At 34.7% G+C, this 27,549-nt stretch overlaps 1 protein-coding gene across 3 annotated transcripts in view; it reads left to right on the forward strand.

The window, feature by feature from the left end:
• The window catches only part of HSPA4L (heat shock protein family A (Hsp70) member 4 like), a 49,858-nt gene extending 22,582 nt beyond the window's left edge, over positions 1-27,276 (forward strand). For all 3 annotated transcript variants that reach the window (XM_077764705.1, XM_077764763.1, XM_077764637.1), the window contains exons 8-20: positions 1,138-1,382; positions 1,533-1,609; positions 2,233-2,384; positions 2,835-2,941; positions 5,638-5,771; positions 7,604-7,803; positions 13,243-13,341; positions 14,851-14,988; positions 18,172-18,297; positions 18,588-18,695; positions 20,827-20,946; positions 24,835-24,996; positions 26,982-27,276. In XM_077764705.1, coding sequence (XP_077620831.1) covers positions 1,138-1,382; positions 1,533-1,609; positions 2,233-2,384; positions 2,835-2,941; positions 5,638-5,771; positions 7,604-7,803; positions 13,243-13,341; positions 14,851-14,988; positions 18,172-18,297; positions 18,588-18,695; positions 20,827-20,946; positions 24,835-24,996; positions 26,982-27,173 — 1,860 coding nt within the window. In that variant the 3' untranslated portion in view covers positions 27,174-27,276. The remainder of the gene's footprint in view (positions 1-1,137; positions 1,383-1,532; positions 1,610-2,232; positions 2,385-2,834; positions 2,942-5,637; positions 5,772-7,603; positions 7,804-13,242; positions 13,342-14,850; positions 14,989-18,171; positions 18,298-18,587; positions 18,696-20,826; positions 20,947-24,834; positions 24,997-26,981) is intronic.
• Positions 27,277-27,549: the final 273 nt, after the last annotated feature.

Raw genomic sequence — 27,549 nt, forward strand, 5'->3', positions numbered from 1 at the left:
AAATAAGCATTTTTGCCCTGTATCCTCAGGAGAGCAACTAGATGTCTTGCTCCTGTGTTTTCAGTAGCTATAATGCTGAAGTTCTGTGACTTGTCTGCTCTTCTTTCATCATCTATTTTATGTTATGTTATATTATTATATCAAATTCTTGTCTCTCCTCTTTTTTTCTGTTGTATATTTTTGGTTTTTCATGTATTCTTTTGTTCCTTATATATTTTTATAAAAATGGCTGGGCTTTTTTTTTTTNCTTGGCAGCTAGCTCAGAGCCTGGAGCCTATTTCGGATTCTGTGTCTCCCTCTCTCTCTGGCTCTCCCCTGCTCACACTGTCTCTCTGTCTCAGAAATAAATTTAAAAAAAATTTTTTTAATAAAAAAAAAAGGAGGGGCGCCTGGGTGGCTTAGTCGGTTAAGCATCCGACTCTCGCTTAGGTCATGATCTCGCGGTTTGTGGGTTCGAGCCCTGCGTCGGGCTCTGTCTTGGCAGCTAGCTCAGAGCCTGGAGCCTATTTCGGATTCTGTGTCTCCCTCTCTCTCTGGCTCTCCCCTGCTCACACTGTCTCTCTGTCTCTCTCCTAGAAATAAATAAAACAATAAAAAAAATTAAAAAAAAAAATAAATAAAAAAGGAGTAAAAAAAAAAAGATTTATTTTTAAGTAATCTCTACACTCAGTTTGGGGCTTCAACTCACAGCTCTAAGATCAGGAGCCAGGCACCCCTAGATTGAATCTTTGGATTGGCTTTTCTTGGCTGTTTTGTTATGGTTACATGCTTAGGACTATTTGCTGTCTTAAACTTGGTTTTTGGCTACCTGTTCAGTGCCATTGTAGAACCAACAGATGTGAGATAATTAAATCTTAATTATTGTAATAACTCAATTATTTGAGAAATAAAATTAATTATAATTATGATATATGCAACTACAAACCAAAGCAGATAATTCAGAGTGAGTGAGTATGCTGGCTAAATATAAGTGATGATTACTGTAAGTGATAGCAAGTTTTGACAGCTTTGTGATTTTTGACAAGTTCTTCGGCTTTGATTTTACTTTAATTTTAAAAGGTGTTTTCTTTTTGGTTTTTGTCTTTTTGAAAGCATATATATTTCTGAAAATTCATTTCTGGTGTTTTGATTAAACAGGTCTTGGCTACCACCTTTGATCCATATTTGGGTGGCAGGAACTTTGATGAGGCTTTAGTAGACTACTTCTGTGAGGAGTTCAAGACCAAATATAAGATAAATGTGAAAGAAAATTCTCGGGCCTTACTGCGCTTATATCAGGAATGTGAAAAACTGAAGAAGCTAATGAGTGCAAATGCATCAGATCTTCCACTGAACATCGAGTGTTTCATGAATGACCTTGATGTTTCTAGTAAAATGAACAGGTATGAACAGGTAGCATGTATGTTTTCAAAGTGTTGGCATGTTATTGTATGTTTAGATCATGTCTGATTTTTTTTTCATTCTGTTATGTTAGAAGATACACTTGAGTTTTATATCCCAAAATGATGAATTTTATTTCATTTCCCCCCCAGGGCTCAGTTTGAACAATTATGTGCTTCCCTCTTCACCAGGGTTGAGCCACCATTAAAAGCAGTAATGGAACAAGCTAGTAAGTGTAAATTACTAGACTAACCATCAAAATTGTATAATGGTGTTAACTCATTTTAATAGGGTAGGACATGGTAAAAGCAATTAAAACTTCATTTGTTTTTTGAAGATTTGTATTTCTGATTTTAGAGAGGGAGATTGTAACTTCCTCAGAGTAATGGCACTGTGAATTTGGGCTTATGAGAGCAATTCCTGGTTTATGTTCTTGTTTGCATTGTAAGTCTGATACTAGTTATATTTGGCGGTGTTTACATGTAAGCATATAGTGAAGTCTAAGATGAAAATAAAATGTAGAAAGGGGACATGATTGCTTTTTGCTAAGGTTTTTGTACCTTCTGTGGGTATTTGTGAGGTGGAAGTTAGAAAGTTGAAGAGCCCATGAGGTACTTGTCTATTCTTAATGTCACTCTGTCATCTGGACCAAGTGCAGTGCCTGACGCATAGATAATTAGTATTTATTAAGCTTTACCTTTTTCCAAAATTTGTTTTTATCTTCTTTCCTTTTAGGCTTGTTTTGAGCAAATAAGACACCCACTTTTTAAAAAAGTACTTTCCAAGGCCTTTTGTTCATATTTTTATAAAGACTGTCTTATTCTTACCAATTAAATACATTTTGTTTTCCAGACTTGCAACGTGAAGACATAAGTAGTATAGAAATTGTAGGGGGAGCAACACGAATTCCTGCAGTGAAAGAACAAATCACTAAGTTCTTTCTTAAAGACATAAGTACCACATTAAATGCTGATGAAGCTGTTGCAAGAGGATGTGCATTACAGGTATGATTAGTAATCCTTTTTGTTTAGAATGTATATTTTGCCAGAAATGTGGTAATAGGCCTAAGGGGACCTTTTATCTTTTCTAACCATTTGTCAGACAAAGAATAAATTGAAATTATTTCTGATAAATAAGTCTTGTGTCTTTCCAATTTATGTTTTTAAGCTGTTCTAGGGCAATATGCCTGTAGTGCAAAAAAGTGTACTGTAGTGCAAAGCCATTTACTTTATGAATTCTTGTAATTACTCCCATTTAAAATTCTTTTTTGAGATTTAAAAACATTTTTGTAAGGTCATAAACCCTGACAGTTGTAAATTTTAATTAGCTGTTACGAAAAGACAATTTTTAAAACATAACTTTATTACAAGGACTCTATTAAGCAATTCAATCAGGGTAGCCTACAGTATGTTTTGTGTTTGTTGATTTAAATATGGTATATATCTTATTTTCAGTGTGCGATTCTCTCACCAGCATTTAAAGTGCGTGAATTTTCTATAACAGACCTTGTTCCCTATTCAATCACATTAAGATGGAAGACCTCTTTTGAAGATGGAACTGGGTAAGTTACTTTTAAAGCCTTGGTTAGAGCTTGTTGTAAATAAATAACCAATTGAACCTAGTTTCCTAAACTAGAGGAATTTACACTTTTAATACTCTCAAGTACCTTTTTTTTTTTTTTTTTATGTTTTTTATTTATTTGTGAGAGAGAGAGACAGACAACGTGAGCAGGGAGGGTCAGAGAGAGAAGGAGACACAGAATCTGAAACAGGCTCCAGGCTCTGAACTAGCTGTCAGCACAGAGCCTGATGCAGGGCTCAAACTCACAAACCGTGAGATCATGACCTGAGCTGAAGTCAGATGCTTAACTGACTGAGCTACCCAGGTGCCCGTCTGAAATACTTTTAAATAAAATGTTAGAAGAAAGGAACTATATAAAACACTATATAATCTATAAACTATCATGGCATATTTTTAATTAGTATTTTATTATAAAGTAAATTTTCTTTCAAATAAAAATCACAATATGGAACTATAAAAATTTAAAAACCTGCATCTGCCGTACCCCAACTGCTACTGAGCACATTTTACAGAGGTAACTTGTTAATAGCTAGGCTTCTATCTTTCTAGTCATTTTCTTTGACTATCCAAAAATAAAAGCATGTACTTGGTTAATACATACATGATCATCTCTATGTCTCTAGTGAAACTTGCTTTTTAAAATATGTTACTTATTACTTTTCCATGTCAACAGTGACTATTTTCTCAGCAATTGTGTGTGCCATAATTTAACTTGTACACATCTTCTTGTTTAGTTGTGTTTGGTATATCTGTAAGATAACTGTATAAGACTAAAATTAACCCAAAGGATATGAACATTATTTTAATTAGTACTGCCACATTTTCCACTAAAAGGATTATACTAATTTATATTCCTTTTAACATTGCTGGGATTGTCTGTTACAGCATTTTTCCTCCTATACTTTTAAACATAAAATCCTGAAAGTGAAAATAAGTACTTTGTTATTAGATATGTATTTCTGACTATTGTGAGCCACAATCTTTTCATGCTTTTACCGACATTTATGTTTCATTTTCCATGAAGTGGCCAGGATTTAAATAATTTATTTTACCAAAATAAAAATTTGTGTTTCAAATAATATATTTGACTACTATTCAAACATATAATTTATACAATAAAATAAACCTGTATTTAGATTTTGAAGTTGCTTTTAAACTTTTGTACTGTGATATATATATTCCCACCCCGAAGAAACTAAAAATTTTGCACAAATTGTAATAATACAAATTATGAATTTGATCGGAAATGTTTTGCAGAGCATTTAAATGGCATGTATTAATGTCAATTTTGAGGCAAGAAATGCTGTTCCTTAAAGTTAGTTTCAGGGGTGCCTGACTGGCACAGTCAGAGCATGAGACTCTGCATTTTGAGGTTGTAAGATTGAACTCCATGTTGAGTGTAAAGATTACTTAAATCAATAAATTCTTAAAGTTAATTTCAGTTAAGATACAGTGATCCAGAAAAAAATTATGTAAGAAACTTATGGAAGAGTTGAAATGAAAAATAAACCTATCTTAGTGATAGGATATAAAAGCAGAGGTGCCTGGGTGGCTCAGTTGGTTAAGCATCTGACTTCAGCTCTGGTCATGATCTCCCCATTCGTGGATTTGAGCCCTGTGTTGGGCTCTGTGCTGACAGATCAGAGCCTGGAACCTGCTCTGGATTCTGTGTCTCCTTCTCCTCCCCTGCTTGTGCTCTAAGGAAACAAGCAAACAACAACAAAAAAAAAACTTTAAAAAAAAGTAAAAGATAGTGTAGGTCCTTAAAAACTAGAATAGAGGGAAAGGTCCATGAGTGTGGAATTTTCAAACCTTATAGTGATGATATAGTATTATAGAGTGAGTTTCTGTTATACTGTTTAAGGAATAGGAGTTGTCACGTAGGTGTTAAAACTTCCTCTAACAGAGAGGAGGAAATACTATAAAGGATATTATTATATCATTTGTAAAAATTGGAATATGGATTGTATGTTAAAATATCAGTGTTAATTTATAAAGTTGACAGCTGTACTGTCATTATTTGTTAAAGCATATCCCTATTAGGAAATACACATTAAAGTATTTATGCGTAAAGAGCCATAATGTATGTTAATATCCTCCATTGGTTCAGAAAAAACTACACATGCCCAGAGTGTGTTGAAGAAACAAATGGAATAAAATGCTGACAGTAAATCTAGGTAAAAGATATACATACAGGTGTCCCTTGGTACTTGTCCCGTTTTTTGTTTTGTTTTGTTTTTCCCCCTAGCTCCCCTAAAAAAAAAAACAACAAAAAACCCAAAACATTTATTTGGAAATAATTTCAAACTTATAGACAGGAGCAAAAATATAAAGGGTTACATGTAACAAGTATTTTGGAAACTAATGAATAACATTTGGTTCTCATATGTGAGCAAAAAAACTAGTTCCTGTGTATTAGCCTCACAGTATACCTAATGTCAGTTACTTTCTTTTAATAAGATAGGATTTTCTGTCTTACTCTGACAGACATTCTAAAAACTTGGAGCCATAGACCTACCAAAATGCATGCTCATAGCCAAACCAGTAATTCTTTTTCTTTATATTTGTACATAGAGGTCTTCACAGTTGCTACTTTCGAATTAGGAATGACATGGATTTTATAATTAGATTCATAGGTAACTTTCTACTTTAAACTGTTTTCCCACTCTGTTTTAGGGAATGTGAAGTATTCTGTAAGAACCATCCTGCTCCATTCTCAAAAGTCATTACCTTCCACAAGAAGGAACCATTTGAACTAGAAGCATTTTATACTAATTTACATGAAGTGCCTTATCCTGATCCAAGAATTGGTAAGAGAAATCAAGAAAAAAATTTCATAAACCTTTGCTTTTTGTAAATATATTAATGTTTAAATCAAGGAAGTAAATAAATTGATATTTGAACTAAGCACTGGATTTTTAGAAAAAGGTATTCATACTTCTTCTAAACATGCACTTTTAATGCTCATAGGATTTCTGGAATAACAGCAAGTTTTGAGTACTTTTTACTTCATTTTTACTTCTGTATTTAAAATGCTCTGTAATCTGCCTGAAAGGTTTGGGTGAGGGCTATTTTTTTTATGGAAAAACTCCCATAGTATGTTGAAATTGTGCTGCCAGACTGACTGTATATTCTGACTTTAAATTTATGCTCCCTGGCAACAGTGTGAATGAGTATCATTGAAGCAATACAGCTGAGAATCAGGGAGTGTAATACCTGTTTTAGTTAAGTAATCTTTTTCAGAGATATAAAACAAGTATGATTTTTATAACATTTAAAAGGAATCATTTTGAAAATTTTTATATGTGCTGCTTTTATTAATAAGCTAGAAAAAATGATACGAATATTTCAAATATGTTATTTAAAGCAGTAAAAATAAAAAAATTATTGAAGGTGGAATTAGTTTGCTAGGGCTTCTGTAGCAAAATACCACAAACTTAGTGGCTTAAACGGTAGAATGTATTGTTTCCAGTTCTAGAAGCTTCAAGTACGAAATCAGAGTGTTGACAGGGTTCCTTCAGAGGTCTGTGAGGGAAGGATCTGTTCCAGGCTTCTCTCCTTGGTTTGTACATGGCCATCTTCATGTTCACATGACATTCTCCCTGTATATATGTATCTGTCTCCAAATAAGGATACCAGTTATTGGATTCGAATCCACCCTGATGACCTCATTTTAACTTGATATTACCTCTGTTTAGACCCTGTCTTCCAAATAAGGTCACTTTCTCAGGTACTTGAGAGTAGGACTTCATGGGGCACCTGAGTGGTTCAGTCGGTTGAGCGTCCGACTTTGGTTCAGGTCATGATCTCACGGTTCATGGGTTCGAGCTCTGAGTCGGGCTACGTGCTGACAGCTCAGAGTCGGGAGCCTGCTTCTGATTCTGTGTCTCCCTCTCTCTGCCTCTCCCTTGCTCATGCTCTGTCTTTCACAAAAGCAAAATCAACATCTTAAAAAATTTTTTAAAAAAGAGAGTAGGATTTCATATTAATGTGGGAATGGGAGTCTCAATTCAACCTGTAACAAAGATCAACCAGATTTTTTAGTTCTCGGTTTTTCTACCTAGTATTTTCTTTCCACCGTGGATATCATTGTATATTACAGATTTTTCAAAATAAAACATCTTAAAGTGAAAAGTGAACATCTCTGTAGTTATTAATGTCTGAATAACAGCAATTTTTCTATAGGGCAGAATTTTTAAAAACTGCTTTACTTAGAAATTACCAACATGATTATGATTTTCCAAAGCTTATAGCAAAAGTATAGTGTTCATTTGGTTTTCAAACTCAAGTTGAATTGTTATTTTGGTTTTAGAATAGGAATATGAGAAAATACTTAAAGTTATATTGCCTTGAGTCAGATTATCCTTGGTTGAAATTCCAATTTACCTTTGTCCTAGCATTGAAGATTTTGGCAGGCTGCTTAACCTTTTCTGAAACTTAGTATTAAGTTTCTTAAGCTATTTAAAAAAAAAAAAAAGGTGATCTTGGGTCAGTGCCTTTCCCACAGTAATTAATCTGGATTTGATGATAATTTTATGATTGTTTGCCAGCATCTAAGAGATAATAGTCAAATTATTGAATGAGTGAATTGAATAAGTTAATCAGAGGCCCATGTACTGATGAAAGCTCTTTTTTCCTGAAGGGAGCTTCACTATTCAGAATGTATTTCCACAGTCTGATGGTGATAGTTCAAAAGTGAAGGTTAAAGTTCGTGTTAACATCCATGGAATCTTCAGTGTGGCCAGTGCATCAGTAATTGAGAAGCAAAATGTAGAAGGTGATCACAGTGATGCTCCTATGGAGACCGAAGCTTCATTTAAGAATGAAAGCAAAGATGACGTGGTATGTAGAAATCCTATTGCAAGATTCCTCTAATAAATATTTTTTGTAGCTTCAAGGGGTGCCTGGGCAGCTCAGTCAGTTAAGCATCTTGGTTTCAGCTCAAGTCATGATCTCACAGTTTTGTGAGTTCGAGCCCTGCATTGGGCTCTGTGCTGACTACTCTCTCCTTCTCTCTTTGCCCTTCCCCCAGTCATACTCTCTCTGTCTCTCTCAAAATAAACTTTAAAAAATGAAAAACTATGATATATAATTTCTTAATCATAACTTATATCTTAAAAATAAAAAATAATCTGAGGTTTTGCTCTAAACTTCTATTGTAGGGATCAGTATAAACTTTTTTAAATAAAAGCATCAAAGAATAATTTTAAATGCTCTACATCTTGCACATTTTTAACCCTTTAGAGGTTTTGCATCTTTTTAATAGCTTTATATGAAACACATGTGTGTTTGGAGTCCTCTTTCCTAAATTTTTCTTTATTTCCATTAAAAACACGTATTATGGTTAGTTTTTTTAGTTTACAGATAAAACCAATTCAGACTGATAAATTTTGAACTATACATGTACCTTTAAAAATTTTTTTTAAATGTTTTTATTTATTTCTGAGAGAGAGAGCATGAGCAGGGGGAAGGTCAGAGAGAGGGAGATAACAGAATCGGAAGCAGGCTCCAGGCTCTGAGTTAGCTGTCAGCACAGAGCCCGATGCAGAGCTCAAACCCACAAACTGTGAGATCATGACCTGAGCCGAAGTTGGATGCTTAACCGACTGAGCCACCCAGGCGTCCCTACATGTACCTATTCTTAGATTGATAAACCACACGCTTAATAAAGAATTTTTCTGAGCATAGGGGTATCTGTGGCAGTGGAACAGAAGAGTGTGCTGTACGTTTTCAATAACAATACAGATTTTGACAGTTAATTTCTTTTTGAAAGAGTTATGTGACCCTAGCACTATATTCACTCTTGGTGTACTATAGATGCAGGAATCGTAGGTGAACATGATTATATTCTATTACATAGAGATTTTACCTTTTTATATGTATACTATTATAAGTTATTTTTAATGGCATTTTTTCCCAACCATAATTGGAGATCTGCCCTAGATTTTTTGTGTATTTGTGCATATTAAGAATGGATTTTGTGGGGCACCTGGGTGGCTCAGTCAGTTAGGTGTCCGATTTCAGCCCAGGTGGTGACCTTGTGATTCGTGAGTTCAAGCCCCGCATCAGGCTCTGTGCTGACAGCTCAGAGCCTGGAGCCTGCTTTGGATTCTGGGTTTCCCTCTTTTCTCTGCCCCTCTCCTACTCAGGCTATGTGTGTGTCTGTCTGTCTCTCTCTCTCTCAGAAATAAATAAAAACATTTAAAAAAAGAATGGTTTTTGTTAAATTTCAAGACCATTTTTCCCTTCTGTGGAGTTGTCATTTTTTCTGTTTTTATTAATAATTACTCTAAAATCTTCCACATTGATCAGAATCCTCTATAAGGTACTTATTTTAAGGATCATAGCATTTTCTTTCTTCTTCCCATGTATTATTTTGCTATTACAACCTTCCTTGAATTGAGAAGAAATGTCCTAATCTGTTAGTGAAGATAGTTTTTTATAAATTAATGTAAGAATAATAGGTGAAAAGTTTTCTTAACTGTAGTTCATAGTAATTTGTCAGACATATAAAAGTTAGTTTTCTTACTTGTAGTTCACAATAATTTAAGTCATACATAGAAATTTTAATCCATTAAGATTTATTTTTACTAATATTGAGAGCACTCTGTATGCCTCAAGGATGAATTCTTCATAACCATTTCTATTTTCTTCACCTCTGCTGAGACCTTTAGTTTTCTCTAATCGTGATTCCTGGGCACTAAAAACAATAATATGGCACCCATTTTTTTCTGCCTCCTCTAGCATTTATATGCTTTTATTTTGTCTGTGAGCTTTAAGGTAGTCATTCAGTCCTTGGGAATAATCTGGATGTGGACTTAAAGGACTCAGCCCTGAATAAAGGGTATGAAATAATGACATCTGCTTTAGCTCCTCAGAGACTTACTACTTGTTTATCAAAAGTGTTTTGCCTTGTTGGAACATTTCCAAGTAGTTGATGTACCCACATAAGGGATTTCTTCTAGATAAGTGAGATGTTCCTGAATACTCCTTCTACGATACATGTAATCAAGGAAAAAGAAAGGTTAACATTATGGATCCTATCCTTGGTGTTATTGGCAAGCACATTCTCCTTTTAAATCCCTACCATAGCTGATAAAGTAGGTATTGAATACATTTGTTTCCGAATCATTGCCAGCAAGGGGTGATGTTGAGTATCCTGTGTAGAAAACATCGGGGGCGCCTGGGTGGCTTAGTCGGTTAAGCGTCCGACTTTCGCTTGGGTCATGGTCTCGCGGTTCNAATTCTGTATTCAAAAGTTTAAAACCATAAGGCTTACATTACATTATAAAGTTGTTTCCCCCTTCCTCCCCAAAATGTGAATCAATTCAGAGTAGACTTTGGAAGCTAATTGTTTAAGTTTTGGAGGAGAAAATAAGTTTTTACTCTACCTCAGCTGCTGACACTGCTGAATCTGATATAAAGAAACCCAGTGAGCTGCAGCAGCAGTCTTTTTTTTCTTTTTCTTTTTTTTTGCACAGGAGTCAATTTATGAAATTATTGGCTTCATTTTTTCATTAAAAATTAAGATAGCTTTGATTTTTCCTGAAAAATAATAACAGATTGTGAACTTTTCTTCAATATAGAGATGTGTCAGAAAATTAAATTGATACTTCTTGGTGTATACTAATTAATACATAGTCATCCTAAAAAGTTATCGCAGCCTAGGCTTTATCACAGAGTCAGAGATCAGAAAGACTATATGCTATTCATTGTACTACTATATCTTGGTTTTACTATTCCCCAACTGTTGGCCATTTGAGTAGTTCATCTTTTTATTTACTTTTCGAAAAACTCTACTTATACATAATAAGTACCTATTACTTATACATATAAGGCACTGTTTTAGGCACTTTACACTTAAACTTACAGTGGTAAGCAAAGAAGAAAATGTCCCCCACCATCTGTAACTTAACATTCTAGTGGGAAAAGACAAGCTAGAAGCAACAAGATACTGTATAAAGGAAATTAAAGGAGAGGGGGATGCAAAGTGGAAATTAACTGTGTGATAGTGACCAGGGAAGCCACCTGTGAGGAAGAACAGGTAAGCCAGCCTGAAGGATGAAAAAGCAGTTTGAAGATACATAGGTAGTTTTCTGGGCAGACTGAAAAACAAGTATAAAGACCCTGGGGCTGGAAGCTCCTTTTTGTATTCTTTGTTGTAACAAATATAAGGGTAGCTGATACATGAGATATAGGAGTGGAGAGTGGCCAGAAAAAAAATTTAAGAAGGTAGATCAAGGGGCAAATCAGGTCAAGCCTTTATAGTTCATGAAAATGACTGTGGATTTTATTCTTAAGTGCTTTTCATTCAGCAAATAACTAGAAGCACTAAAATGTGTGTTTGGATATAGCAGTGAACAGAAAAACGATCCTCATCAAATTTAAAATCTATTAAGAGATGCCAGAGTCTAGAGGCACTTCCTTTATTTAGTTCCCCACTATGGATAATATTCCTATGAACCTTATTAAATCGTTTTAAAGGGTTAACAAGTTATTCTCAAATTAATTGTGAGATGCACAGTTTCCCACTTTTTAATATATCTGAAGTTAGGGAAGGTCTTGCAAATGATATCTTTTACTTGCTGTTGCCAGTGGTAGTAATGGTGACATAGTTCTCATTACCTGTATGTGTGTGAACTTGGTTGCTATTCCCATTGGCATGATTAAGCAATTGCATCCCCTTGACATTTCCATCAACAAATTGTTTAAAGACCATTCAAGGAAGGAATTCTCTTGGCTGTTGTCTGAAAACAATCTGCTGACTCCTTTTGGTAGATAAAACACCCTAATGAAACTTGCACGATAGGTGTCAGCGGCTTATAATAAAATACTACAGACCATACCTAGACCGAACCTTTTTAAACAAAAGCTGGGACACTCTAATGCCTTTGATGGCACAAAGGAAAATACTGTGTAGACAAATACATTGACAACTGAATTTATTTGAAAGAGTTGGATTCTGAATGTGAAGTTTTAGAAACACCATAACCACTTTATATGGTTTATCCTTCAGTGATATATTCACAGTAGAAGAGTTCTTTCATTAAGTATAAAGTAAGAATGCCAAGTGATCAACCATTTTGGCCACTTAATTAGCATATCTTTCTTATTATATGAAATAAAGTTAACAGTGTATTTGTGTCTTACTATATTACCCCAACTCGCCACTATCACTTTTTTCACCTCTTTTCAATCAGGGTGGGGGAAATTATACAGTTGAAAGGTGGCTAGAGGTGAGGTGGCGGGTGAAATATCAGAAATAATTGACCTTTTAACTACGAAGAATGCTGGTATAAATTATCTCCCAACTTATTTTTCTCTTTGGCACAAATAAGAATTGATTCATCATCTCCTTCTGGTTATTTTGTATTGCTTAACTCCAGATACATTAGGAAACTTAAATCATACTGATTTCCTGAATTTCAAGCTTTCTTCTTGTTAGGAAGAAGGTCATAAATAAGGTTAAAAAAGGTTTACCAAGGAGAGTCTATTTTGACTATCTTCTTGGTTGAGAATTTGTCTTCTAGCATTAAAAAACTTTGAGGTTCAGGGGCGCCTTGGGTGGCTCAGTCGGTTAAGCCTCTGATTTCGGCTCAGATCATGATCTCATGGTTCGTGGGTTCAAGCCCCGCGTCGGGCTCTGTGCTGACTGCCAGCTCAGCGCCTGGAGCCTGTTTCAGATTCTGGATCTCCCTCTCTCTGACCCTCCTCTGCTCGCTCGCTCGCGCGCTCTCTCTCTCTCTCTCTCTCTCTCTCTCTCTCTCTCAGAAATAAATAAACATTTAAAAAAATTTTTTAAAAACTTTGATGTTTACATTATAATTCGGAGACATCTACTTTGACAGTTTCAATGCATTGAGTATTTTACTACATTTAAAAAATATAATTGAATTTATGTAATACACATATTTTATATCTTTATTTTCTCACCTTTGTAAACATTTTTCATGTAAACATGTTTCATGCCAATTTTAATGTTCTTTTTTTGTAAGCTTATGTTTGTGGGTTTTGGCTGGTGAATTTAACTTGAGAATAATTTTCCATTTATTTTGCAGTTATTTGCCTACAAGGTGAAGGAAACTATTCATTCACATTGCATTAAATAGGTCTTTTTATTTTACTTACCTGTTAATCTATTTGTATTCACATTTGAAAAACAGCCTTCTACTTTACTACGTTCACACTTTTCAAAGCAGGTTTGAGCTCTAAGATGCTCTTTATTAAAAAATAAATAAGGAAGACACTACAAATAGTACCAATTACATATTTTCTTTCCAGGATAAAATGCAAGTTGACCAAGAAGAAGGAGGACATCAAAAATGCCATGCTGAACACACCCCAGAAGAGGAAATTGATCATACAGGAACCAAAACAAAAGTGTGTGTTACTCTTTTTATGATGGTGTCTTTTTGAGATTGATATTTGGAGTTAATGTGTTCACTTTATAATGCATTCTTTTAATAAACTTGCTATTTTAAATCTTAGCTGTAGAAAAGTATAGAAGGACACAACCGGAGCAAATACAATTCAATAAGTTATTATAGAGGATTTTTAAAAGATTGAACCCTAATAATAGAAGTAAAACTGTCTCTTTGGTAGGAAAAAAGATGTGTTTTTCAGTAACTTTATGGCTTACTAAAAGCCATATAATCCCAGAAAAATAGGAAATGGAGTAAGCTAAATGAAGAAAACTTAAATTGGCAGAACCTTGCATTTCAAAATTAACCACTTTAAGCATTTTGCTACATATTATAAAATATTTTGCTTTGTGCAAAAATAAACATTTTTGAAAGTAAAAATTTTAAGGGTAACTTTTTTATTGAGAGTCATTATTCTACAAGCAGTCATTGCTAATAAAGGGAGAGACCATGACCCAATCATACAGATGAATGTATTCTAAATACCATCTTCAACGGATTTTTCTAAACTGAGAATTTAATCTGTGTAGGTTAGTTGTATAGATTTTTTTTTTCCAGAGGTTATAAAGATTCAATTTTAAATCCTGTGCTCTCAAGTAATTTACAAACTGAAACCCATTTTTCTTGATTTTTTAGTTTATTTTTTTAATGTAATTTATTGTCAAGTTAGCTAACATACAGTGTATTTAGTGTGCTCTTGGTTTTGGGCTATATTCCTATGATTCATTGCTTACATACAACATCCAGCAGTCATCCCAACAAGTGCCCTCCTCAGTGCCCCATCATCTCTTCCCCCCTCCCCACCGCCCCTCATCAATCCTCAGTACTCTCTGTATTTAAGAGTCTCTTATGGTTTGCCTCACTGTTTGAAACTATTTTTTTCCCCTTTCCTTCACCCATGGTCTTCTGTTAAGTTCCTCAGATTCCACATATGAGTGAAAACATTAATTTTTTTTGCTTTAGTTATTTAACTGCTTGAGATATAGTTTACATATAATCAATATAATCAGTCCATTCACGTATACAGTTAAGTGGTTTTTCAATACATTCATAGTCTTGCAGCTATTATCACAGTCATTTTCACAGCGTCTTCATCACCCAGGAACTGCCCAGCAGTTTTCCAGAATGGATGGTTCAATATTTTACAGTCTTGTCAGCAATGTAGGAGGGTTCCAGTTTCTCCACATCCACAAACTCTTGTTTTCTTTTTTTTTCCCCCCATTATAGCCATCTCTAGTGGGTGTGAAGTAGCATCTTATGATTTTAAAATGCATTTCCATCTCAGTTATTTTTTATGTAGAAAGATTTAGTGTACACAGTATAAAATATGGTCTGTATTAAAGTAGTCTTTAGTAGAATGGTAATAGTTTTGTTCAATTTTACTTTTCTGTTTTATCTGAAATCACTTCTAAATCTGTTTTTAAGCTGGTTTTAGAAATTTATACTTCTCTTACATTTCTTTTTGCAGTCAGCTCCCTCAGACAAACAAGACCGATTAAACCAGACCATTAAAAAAGGAAAAGTCAAGAGTATTGATCTACCTATTCAGAGTAGCCTGTGCAGACAATTGGGCCAAGATCTTCTCAACAGCTACATTGAAAATGAGGTATATAAATCTGAGTTGATGTTGAAATAAGTGGTAGTATCTTCTAAAAATTTTATAGAAGTCAGTGATTATTCCCCTCCCCGCAAGTTTGGGGATCTAGTCCATAACGCCTAAGGAATTATTAAATAGATCATTGAACTACGTTATTTTGGATAAAATATTGAGCTGTATTGTTATGTACAGGGTAGCTTTCATCATAGTTATGTGAAAAACATGTGTGGTCTTCACTGTAAAGACCATTCCAGTACTAATGATTCTTACCTGCTTTTACTGTGTCTGTAACAGTAACACCTGGCAGACATCATACAGGAAGTATTCGCAGCCCCCCTCTTCTAATGTATTGTTCTTAAAGGTCAAGGCTTTATTCAGATATCTTCTGACTTCCATTTAATACTTTTTAAGATCTATTGTCATTCTTGAAATTCCTTACATGTCTGTGTGTTTAATTTTTATAGTCTTTTAAGGAAAAGGGTTTTGTTTCTTGATTGGCAATTGTATAAGAAATAATTTTATTTTTAAAACTTTTATTTAAGTACTGGTCCGTAATTTCTATAGGCTTGGCAGGCATTAAAGGTCAGTTTTCTTCGAAGTACCTCATATTCTCCCATTTGCTGCACATAATTCTAGGAATTATCTTTGAAATATTTTGACTTTACAATGCTTGCTCTTTTCAGTACTACCTATATTGTCTATTCATTAACTATTAAAGGCTGAAATTTATGTGAAGCAAGCATTCCTGAAGACCATGGATAATTCTGTTTTGAGACTTATCTTCCCAAAGGAATGAATTGTAGGGAAGTGCAGCTATGGCAAATTTTGTGTATAAATTTTTTCTTAAGTTTTTAAATGTTTAAATTCATAGTGTCAGTGCACTGTAGTCTGTTTAAAATACTATGTTTCTGTTGAAGTGAAAATTTTGTTCAAGTATTACAATCCTCAGATTATTTCTTTGCTTTAATTAAGACACTCATGTTTGCTAACCTCTTTAAACACTTTGATATATTAATTAATCCTCACAACAAACCTATGAGGTAGAAGTACTGTTAAGAGATCTGTGTTTTACAGATGAGGAAACAGGAAGAGGTAGACTAAATCACCAGATTTAGTGGCCAGAAAGTAACCTTTGGGTTGGATCTGAGTAGTCTGTCTCTGGAGCTCAGCATCACAACCACCATAGTAAATCCCCTAAGAGCTAACATTTATTCAGCATGAGTTAGATGCTAGACGCTATACCAAACTTTTATGTGAATGATGTCAATCTTAGTAACAGCCCTAAGAGATAGATAGAAGTATCCTCTCTGTTTTAGGATAAGAAAACTGAGGCTTAGAGAGGTATAGTGACCTTCCTGTGATCTCAAAGCTATTAAATGGGGAGTCAGGGAATTGAACCCAAGTATGTATGGGTTCTATATAATGACATAGTCTATGTGTAGTTTGTAAAGAAGCTTTATTGAGATATAATTCACATACCATACAATTCACTCAAAGTGTACAATTCAGTGACTTTTGGTATATTACACATTACTACACATTTACACATTACACACTACTTTTAGACTAGTAAAATATGCCATTTTAACTAAGTGTACAATTCAGTGGCATTAATTACATTCATAATTTTGTGTAACCACCACCACCACCATTTTCTAAAATTTTTCATAACCCCAGAACATCTGTAATCATTAATAACCACGCCCATTCTTCCCTTTTCCTTATCCTCCAGTTAGCTCTATCCACTTTGTCTCTGTGAACTTGTGTAGTCTAGAAAACTCCTATGAATGTAATCATAATATTTGTCCTTTTGTATCTGGTTTAGTGTACTTAGCATGTTTTCAAAATTCATCCATGTTGTAACATAAATTATAACTTTATTCCTTTTTATAATAGAGTAATTTTTATTGTTTATATATACATTTCATTCATCCTTTCATCTGTTAGTGGACAGCTGAGTTGTTTCCACCTTTTGGCTCTTGTGAATAACGCTGCAGTGAATATTGGCATACAAATAACTGTTTTGAGCTCCTGTTTTCAATTCCTTTGGGTATATACCTAGGAGTGAAATTGCTGTGTCATACTGTAATTTTTTGTTTAATTTTTTGAGGAACCACCAAACTGTTTACATAACAGCTGCCCCATTTTACATTCTCAACAGCAATGTACAAGGGTTTAAAATTCTTTACATACTCACCAACACTATTCATGTCTTTGATTTAGTCATTCCATTAGGTGTAAAGGGGTTTTGGTTTGCATTTCCCTAATGCATTTTTTAAAATTGAAGTCTAGTTGATACACAGTGCTACCTTAGTTTCAGGCATACAGCATAGTGATTAAACCAGTCTCTACATCATGGTATGCTCATCACAAGTGTAGCTGTCACCTGTCACTGTTACTATACCATTGACTATATTCTCTGTGCTGTACCTTTTATCCCCATCACTTACTCATTCCATAACTTGAAGTATGTATCCTTACTCCTTTTCCCACTTTTTGCCCATCCCCCCACCTCTTTCCCCTCTGGCAGCCATCAGTTCTATTTATGGGTCTGTTTCTACTCTTAGTTTATTCATTTATTTTGTGTTTTAGATTCCACATGCAAGTGAAATCATATGGTATTTTTCTTTGGCTTATTTCATTTAGCATAATATACTCTAGGTCCATTTATGTTGTTGCACATGGCAAGGTTTCATCCTTTTTATTGCTGAGTAATACTACACACACACACACACACACACACACACACACACACCCATCTTTATCCATTCATTTATCAACTGACACTTGGGTTTTTTCTGTCTTGGTTATTGTAAATAATGCTGCAATAAACATAGGGGTGCATACATCTTTTTGAATTCATGTATTTGTTTTCTTTGGCTGACTGCCCAGTAATAGAATTATTGGATCATACAGTAGTTCTTAGTAGTTCTATTTTTAATATTTTGAGGAATCTCCATACTATTGTTTCCCACAGTGACTGCACCAATTAACATTCCCACCAACACTGCACAAGGGTTCCTTTTTCTCCACATCCTCTCCAATACTTGTCATTTCTTGTCTTTTTGATCTAGCCATTTTGGTATGGTGATAATAGGTATAAGGTGATAATCTTATTGTGGTTTTGATATGCATTTCCTTATGACTCTTGTGCATATTCTTAATAACAGCTAATCTGAACATTTTGAATAGGGGAAGATGATAATGCAAGATAAATTAGAGAAAGAAAGAAATGATGCTAAGAATGCTGTTGAAGAATACGTGTATGATTTTAGAGACAAGCTGGGCACTGTCTATGAAAAATTCATCACTCAAGAAGTAAGTCTAAATTACGTATTTTTTATTAGAACTATTTGACAGTGTTAATACGAATTATGTAAATAAACATACCAGATGTGTTGCTGTTGTCAATCTCCTTGGGCCACATTTAGTAATGATTCTTAGTTATTTCTCCTAATTGCAGAAGTGTGGTGAAAAACACGTTTAAAATAAAAAGCCAGAGAAATCTGAAATTTAATCTTTTATACTTAAGAAATAGTCTGTCCTTCTTTGATAACTTCCTCCTAAGGAGAGCAATTTCAGACAGTGTCTCTTCAATGTATAACTAGGACTTGAATAAACTGTCTGCAATATTGGAAGATACAGAAAATTGGCTTTATGAAGAAGGAGAAGACCAACCTAAACAAATTTATGTGGATAAGCTTCAAGAACTAAAGGTAAAGTTTTTAAAATCCATGTTAATTTTGAATAGAACATTGTTCTTCTAAAAGTTATGGTATAAAAGCACAGTCTATTTTTAATAAATACACTAGAAAATACTGAGGCAAGATATGTATAAGAAGTGTTCTCTAATCTTAAAAGCATTTTTAGAGGCCAGTAGTGCTATATAATTGAAATCAAATAATATACAATCATATTTATTATGATAGATATAAATATGTAGCAGATGGCTGGAGTGTAACCACTTTTACATTAGGCATTTATTTCTGAGATGTCATTAAGAAGTGATTTGTGAACCTGATCCCTTCTTATCCATTGGAGAATACACCCTTTCCTTTCTCTGCTTCTCTCCCCCTTCACTGTGCCTTGATTTTGAGGAATATACACTGCCTTTTGTATTTTCACATCCACCTGATATGGACCACCTGGCCAGTGAAGAAATTTAAATTTCTTTCACAAAGAAATATGGAGATGTGGCAACCAGGTCTCCTTTTTCTAAGTCACTGGTATGATTTTAAGAAACAATCACTATTACTCCTTTCTGTCTGCTTGCCTACCCTTTCAAAAGTATTGAAAAAAATGCTTTTAAATTCAGTTTACAAGGATTACAGGAATTTGTCTTTTCTTCTTAGTGTGCATCATAGCAGTACTTTAATGTTCACATGAATTACCATGGGCTTTTACTGAAGTGTAGACTATGATTTGGTGTATCTGAGGTGATGGGCCTATGATACTGCCTTGTTAACAAGCTTCTAAGAGGTTCTGATGCTGCTGGTCCCTGAGCCATTATGAGTAGCAAGGGAAACACATAGATGACATTGATAGGGTTCCTAGAATATTGAGAAAGGCAGCCTTTTAGGATTGGGGGAGTGGAGTGTAAGAGAAGTTATTTAAAAGTAAAAGCTAATATCTTGGAAGTTATAACTCCCTTCATGCCAGTAAACTACTTCTAAACAGAATAATTAGCAACCAGACAGCCTGAGTTTAATGATAACAAAACTAGGTTTTACCACATTTTAGCTTGGTGGTGGGGTTACTCTCCATCTCCCTAAGAGCAATGTATATATTTTGGGTAGTAGGAACAGCCAGGCAGCTGAAGCCAGTAGAAATAACTAAAAAGCCCAGCAGTTCTCAAAATGGACTATTTCACCCCAAATATATAAGTAACCATAGAAATGAATATTGCACAAGTTTTCACAGGCCTTACTATTAGGGAAGGGGGTAGCTTTCAAAAATACAGTACTTGGTCCTTTTTCAGAAACATTTACATTAAAAAGTATGATGTAAATAGACTCAGTGCAATATGTTGACCTGGAACAGAAAATTATGAAATCCACTTAAAGCCTGGAGTTCAGTGTATCAGTGTTGGTTTCTTAGTTTTGACAAGTGTATATATTGTGGTAATATAAGGTACATAAAATGCTAATGTTAGAGGAAAGTAATGAGAGGTATTTGATGCTATATTATTTCCTTTATAACTTCTCTGAAAAATCTAAAATTAATCTAAAATGAGCTGAGTTTTAAAGTACATAAACAATCTTCAAGAAAATGGGTATTCATCCTTCTAATGCATCCCCTTCCTCAGAATTCAGGAGGCTATTTTAACATTCCAGGCACTTGGGGTAAGGGGCCAAAGTTTTGTTTTTTTGGTTTTAAGTGCTATACTTATAGATCCAGGATTTCCATTTAATTATTAAACATGAATAATATTCAAAAGAAAATATCTGGAAATCCCAGGAATCATGATGCTTACAGAGTTATACATAGAAGTATTTGAAACCTTTCATTCAAATAAATGAATTATGCATGTGATACTGTCCTTATGGTTAATAGGTTTGTAAATTTTTAACACAACTTGAATTAAGTGCTGCCTTTGGATTTGACAGGAATCAAGAAGCGGTAATGTAAATGAAAGACCTGAATCATTAGTTAGGCATCCCTGTGTTGGATTGCATAAGGAAATAACCAGTGGAATTTAATCTCGTGTAAAGGGAAATGGAGAAGACATGTTTTGATCTGGCCAGTTTTCTTTCCTATTATTCATCGTCATGTAAGGGTCCAAAAAAACTTGTCTTCTCTTAAAAGTTGTTTTCTGTTAATAACTTTTTCTTTTAAAAATTTTAATAGAAATATGGCCAGCCTATTCAGATGAGGTACATGGAACATGAAGAGAGACCAAAAGCTTTAAACGACTTGGGAAAAAAGATTCAACTTGTTATGAAAGTGATAGAAGCATACAGAAACAAGGTATTTAAGTCACAGAGCAAGCTGCTGCTGATGGCATGTGTATCATGGTACATGGTGGGATGGGTTAATTCTGGAAGTTCTCAGCCACAAAGCTATAGCAGTTGTTTCTGTCAAATTCCAGAGACCTTGTGCTCTAAACTTAAAACTTTTTTTTTTTTTTTTTTTTTAATGTTTGTGTACTTTGAGAGAGAGTGGGGGGAGAGGGAGAGAGAGAATCCCAAGCAGACTCCGTGCTGTCACTGCAGAGCCATGTGCATGGCTTGATCCTCTGGACCATGAGATCATGACCTGAGCTAAAATAAAGAGTCAGACGCTTAACCAACTGAGCTACCCAGACACCCCTATATTTTTATTGGAAAATTATTGGGAAAGGGTACTGATACATTTAAAAATACAGTGCAGATATGTGGCTTTAATCTCTTAAAATCTCTAAACCACACTTCAACCCAGTGAGTAAATCTATCATTTTCTTCCTAGGGATTTCATTATTGATACAGTGAAAAAGAATTTTTCTTGGGCTTTTATTTTATTATAGGCCTCTTGGAGACTGGACAGTGCTAGACTTCATTTTGTTCTTTGGCCTCTTTTGCTTTTGGTTACTCTCTGTCTTCCAGTCTGTTAGACATTTGTGGTCTCCTATACCCTTTATTCTTTTATATGCACACCCAAATCTATATACCCTTAACCTGCCCACTGTTCTTAAGCTTTAAATATTGTTATATCCAAAAGGAGATATCATTTATATAACAGTAAAATCTGACAAAATTCAGCTTACCATTTTTTCCTCTAAACTCAAGGTTAGCAAGCTTTTTTTTTTTAATGAACAAATAGTAAATATTTTAGGTTTTTATAGGCTAACTGTTCAGCTCTGCCATTGAAGTGTGAAAGCATCCATATACAGTACAAAAATGAATGGGTATGGCTGTGTTTCAAAATAACTTTATTTAAAAATGCAGGGGAAAACACAAGCAGCAGGTTAGATTTGGCCTTCAGGACAAGTTTGCTCTCCCTTACTTTAAATATTCACTATAATTTCCCCAGTTTTTATCATTAGAGTTAAAACTGCATCAGTAGGCAGGAGAAGGAGCTAGCACCAGATTCAGGCAGGTTATCTTAATAACTTAAGTTCACCAAAAAGTGAATTTTAAACACTTTTCATGGATTATCTCTTATTCTCATAAGGATATATCATAAGAAAACGGCAGTACTTAAGCAACTTTTCAAGAATTACACTGGTAGTAAATGACGGAGTTAGGATTAAAACTTGAACAGTCTGAAGTTAACATACAAACTCCTATCAACTATGCTGCTTTTCACTACACTCTGCAAAGAGGTTGCTTATTTTACAAATAGATTTGTTAATTTTGTAACATAAGATCACAATCCAGCCAACTGAAAAGCAGCAGCCAGGTACTGATTGTGACTGTGTCCACCACTGTCAGTGTATAAACTCTCCATACATGTACAAAGAATAGAAGGATAATGGAAAGTTAAGAAGGAAGCAGACAAATGAGAACCAATATTTCAAATATGGCACTGGACATCCACATACAATACATGGCCTCATGTTCCCCAGGCTTTAACATTCTTCTTTGAGGATGCAGGTTTAAGATACCAAAGCAAGACTTACATTCACTTACATTGAAGGATTTTGAATTTTTCTTACGTGCTGTCTTCAGTTCAAGGTGCTGGAACTACAAGCATCAAACAAAACATTGAACCTGTTTCTAATATGCTTTAGTAGGGAAAGGTAAACAGTAAATAAGTTACTTTACTTTTTTTTTTAAATTTTTTTAAATGTTTTTTATTTATTTCTAGGAGAGAGAGAGAGACAGCGTGAGCAGGGGAGGGTCAGAGAGAGAGGGAGTCACAGACTGAAACAGGCTTCAGGCTCTGAGCTGGCAGTCAGCACAGAGCCCGACGCGGGGCTCGAACCCATGAACCCCGAGATCATGACCTAAGCAAAAGTCGGACGCTTAACCAACTAAGCCACCCAGGCGCCCCATAAGTTACTTTAAAGTAGTCAGATGGAAAGGTGCTTGGATGGTTCACTCAGTTAAGCATCCAACTTCACCTCAGGTTATGATCTTGCAGTCCATGAGTTCCAGCCCCACATCAGGCTCTGTGCTGACAGCTCAGAGCCTGGAGCCTACTTCAGATTCTGTGTCTCCCCCTCCCTCTTTGTTCCTTCCCCATTCACACTCTATCAAAAATGAATGAATGTTAAAAATATTTTTAAGTAGATAAAGATAAAGGACTATTGAAAAAGTAAGGGACCACCAAAGGTGGAGGGGATTTGTCAGAAGGGCAGATGATCTACTGTTAGGAGAGAACTAAAGAAAGTGAGGGCTCAAGATGTAAGACAACTATAAGAGAAGAGTTGTAGAAAAAGGGAAAGCATTTACAAACCTTAAGGGGAAAATGTGTTGAAGGAACAGCAAGGAGGTCAGTGTGGCTTAAAACATTGGGGGTGGTATTAGAGTCTAGTGCCTAGTAAGCTATCATAAAAGTTTGGCTTTGAGATATGAATCCATTGATTGGAGGTGTGTGGGTTTTTTGCTTAGTGTTTATCCATTTTTGAGAAAGGGTGAGCGGGGAAGGGGCGGGTGGAAGGTGGGCAGGGGATCCAAAGTGGGCTCTATGCTGACAGCAGAGATCCTGATGTGCTCAAATTCATGTACTATCAGATCATGACCTGATATGAAGTCGGTGGTGCCCCCCATTGGAGGTTTTTGAACGTAGAAATAACATGATTTATTTTTTAAAGGATGTGGAAACAGACTAGACATTACTAGAATAACACTAGAAATGATATAGACTTGAAGCTTGCATATTGAAGGGGGAATAGATGTTTGCACATTGTACATTGTAAGATTTGGTGATAGATTTTATGTAAATGTGACAGAGGAGTCAAAAATGACTCCAAGGATATGGCCTGGAAGGATGAAGTTGCTATTTACTGAGATGGAGAAAATGGGAAGAGTAGGTGGGGGTGTAATCAGGATTTTGGAACATAGATGATCATTTCATTCTTTACAAATAGAAATTCAGGTTGGAAGCTGGATATAGAGTTGGGATTTCAGGGAAAAGCCTCAGTCTAGAAATTTTTTAAGACATTCATGTGAAGGGATGAATGGAAAGGAATATAGGATGTGATCCATGAGGTAGAAAGGAATTCAGAAAAATAAGGGGACCCAGAACCTGGGTTCAAGATTAAGTATGTAAATATGGGATCCTATAAGCAAAAGGGAAATATGTGATGAAGCTTTATAATTGTAAAACACAGCATCACCACTCTCCCAGTTCTTTGGCTTTGGAGTACTCTTTCATTCTCTTTCCCTTTATTTTCTGTGTTCCATCTATAATCCATCAGGCGATCCTCTTTCTGTATGTTGCATTGCCATTTCTTTCTCATGATTACCATCCTAAACCATGACTTACATTACTTCCTGTATGTGGCAGCTGTAGTTGTGTTTTTCAGACAAAATTTTATTATGTATTTCTCTTTATCAAGAACTTACCATGTTCTTTTATATATTTAGAATTTTCTGTCTGGCTTGCACCATGCTTTCTTCCCTTATTTCTCTTTATTCCATAACAATTGAATTCCCTGCAGTTTGTTTCTTGACTAAGTACTTTTCCCTTGAATATGATGCACTAGTCATTTTTTTAAAAACCTGACTTATTCAGAAAGCCTTTCCTTTTAAAAACCCTCACTGGTTTGTTTCTCCCAGTCTCCTCAATGTTGTGTAATTTGTATGTGGTTTCTTCACTTGGGTATGTGGGAGGTATACATCCAATAAGAGCCTAAATATTTTAAATGGAAATTATTAATAAATATTTGCTTACTGAAAAATTTGTTACAAAGTAAAAGGTTTTGTTTAATAGGATGAAAGATATGATCATTTGGATCCTGCTGAAGTGGAAAAAGTTGAAAAATATATTAGTGAAGCCATGAGTTGGTTAAATAGTAAGATGAATGCACAGAACAAATTAAGTCTCACTCAAGATCCTGTGGTGAAAGTCTCCGAAATAGTTGCAAAGTCCAAGGTAAGTAACTATAAAAATTTTTTTAATGGGTTCAAGCCATTAAGCATTTCTTTTCTTTTTTAATTTTAGAGAGCACACATAAACAGGAGAGAGGTGCAGAGGCGGGGAGAGAGAGAGAGGGAGAGACAGTCTTAAGTGGGTTCCTCACTCAGCATGGATTGCCCAGTGAGTGTGGGCCTTGATCCCATGACCCTGGGATCATGACCTGAGCCAAAATCAAGATTCCGAAGCTCAATCGACTGAGCCGTTCAGGCACCCAGGCCATTAAACGTTTTTAATAGGAGCCATACTTGAAGCAATATTAGCTTGCAAGAGAACTTAGAAAAAAAATGAAGGCTAATTTTAAATTTTTCAAAAAGAAGGTTTTTAGGTGGGACATCTCTGTTCCTTGATTTTGTCACATGAGGCTGATTTTTAAATTTTAAGGGTACTACACAGTGAAATAAAGCAATCTGACAACTTCTTACTGTTAAATATGTCAGACTTTCTTGACTGGAAAGGACTTCTAAATCTCCATTGTAAAACTTTGCTGTGTAGGTTTTTGACATCATTTGAAATCTGTAAAATTCTATGATAAAATCTTATTTCTGAGATACATTTTCCAGTCTAAACATTAGTGAAAATATCAAAGATTATCATAGAAAATACCATGAAAAACATTGGACAAACTTTATAATAAAGACTAGCATTTAAGAACAAAAATGAATGAAGACCTTAGAGAAGCAATTGACAAAAGATGACATACATAACTCATCCTCCTAACTCTCCTTTCATCCATCTTTTCTTTTCACTGGTCATGGTTGTCTGTTTACATTCATAATCTTTGTCACAATTTGTCAGGGGTGTGAAGAAATGGATGTTTTCCTTGAGCAACTTGGTTGAATTTGTTTCAACCTTTTGTATCAGTATATGTATAGAAATTTAATGGGAGTGTACATACCCTTTAACCCAGAAATCATAATTCTAGGAATTCATCCTAAATTGATCATTACCCAAGTATAGGAAGATAAATACCCTTCCTGGTAAATTAGGAAAAAAAATTGGAGGAAACAAATAAATGTCAGTAAGAAACTAGATAAATGGAAGCATCTGTATAACACTTTGCAACATTTACATAATTTTAGATATAGAGGATCTGTTTAGATACAAAGATGAGTCCAACGTATCGAGTGAAGTTATCTCGCTATATAAATTAGCATGTTCATAGATTTGTAGGTTTGTATGTGTGTGTGTGCATGGACATAAATGTTAATGTTACTCGATAGAAGATGAAATTTTAGTTGACTTTATTGTGTTTTCAGGTTTTTTGTAAGTTTAAAGAAAACAGGTATATTTTAATTCAAATCAAAATGTTTTCCTTTGGAGAAAGTTTTGCAAGGAAGCTACAGTAATTTACTCCTAATCAGATGAAATATAGAGTATGGTAAGAGCAGTTTGCCAGTAAAACATTCCCCCCAATCTTTGTGACACTGGTCTTGAAAGATTTTAATGGTCTTTTATTTCTGTGTTAAAAAGAAAAAAGGACAGAGGAAATACATTGTATTTACTTTAAATTACTAAGTTACATTTACACTCATGACTTTTCTTCAACATAGTTCTATAATTCCACTTATTAAAGTTTTCATGTAAATATCAATTTACCAAATAGGTGTTATTTGACAGAATTCTCATAACAGCATCAGGCATAACTTAAAGGAATAAATTAAAAATTATTTCTTCCCAAGTAAACTGTATTTAAATTATGAAGAAACAGTTTTTAAGGAGATTAGATAGAAAGCGTATTACTATTATTAAATATCGAAGAATTCTCTGTCAGCAGTAATATGTACTAACCCAGGAGTAAATGCTTCATGGAAGTATCTGAAGAAACTTGGTTATCTAACTAAATTAACATAAATTCAGGAATGTCACATTAATGTGGAATTTAGAACAGTAATAATAACTTGTTCTGTTGTATTTTTGATATAATCACTTTTCTTCTTTAGGAACTGGACAGTTTTTGTAACCCCATCATTTACAAGCCCAAACCAAAAGTAGAGGTTCCTGAAGACAAAGCAGAAGCTAATAGTGAACACAATGGACCAATGGATGGACAGAGTGGGACTGAAACTAAACCAGATACAACAAAAGACAGCTCCCAGCATACTAAATCTTCTGGAGAGATGGAAGTGGACTAAGTCTTAATTTCATCTTCACGTAATTCAGACAGTGCAAGCAACCACCGAGGTCCATTCTTCCTTTTACATGTGGTACACACAACATATGTTCAGTTGTTCTTAACCACTTTTTGTCATTTGTTTTTTGGAGTAGTTTTCAAAAGTGTTTTTTATTGAGTGCACTTCTGTTCATTTTCATTGCTGCTTATGTGAAGCTTTAGCTGAGTATAGATTTACAAGTCAGTTTAAGCTTTCCTAATATATGTTATCTCAAACATGCGAGACTGATATATAGTTGGCAACAATCTACCTTATTTAAAGCTTCTACTTGGATAAACCTCAGCTCCTGTATTCAGGAGATGATACTGTTTTGCACTATTGCAGAAGCATAGATTTA

This window comes from Crocuta crocuta, unplaced genomic scaffold (assembly GCF_008692635.1).
Source record: "Crocuta crocuta isolate KB4526 unplaced genomic scaffold, BGI_CrCroc_1.0 scaffold120, whole genome shotgun sequence".
NCBI lineage: Eukaryota > Metazoa > Chordata > Mammalia > Carnivora > Hyaenidae > Crocuta > Crocuta crocuta.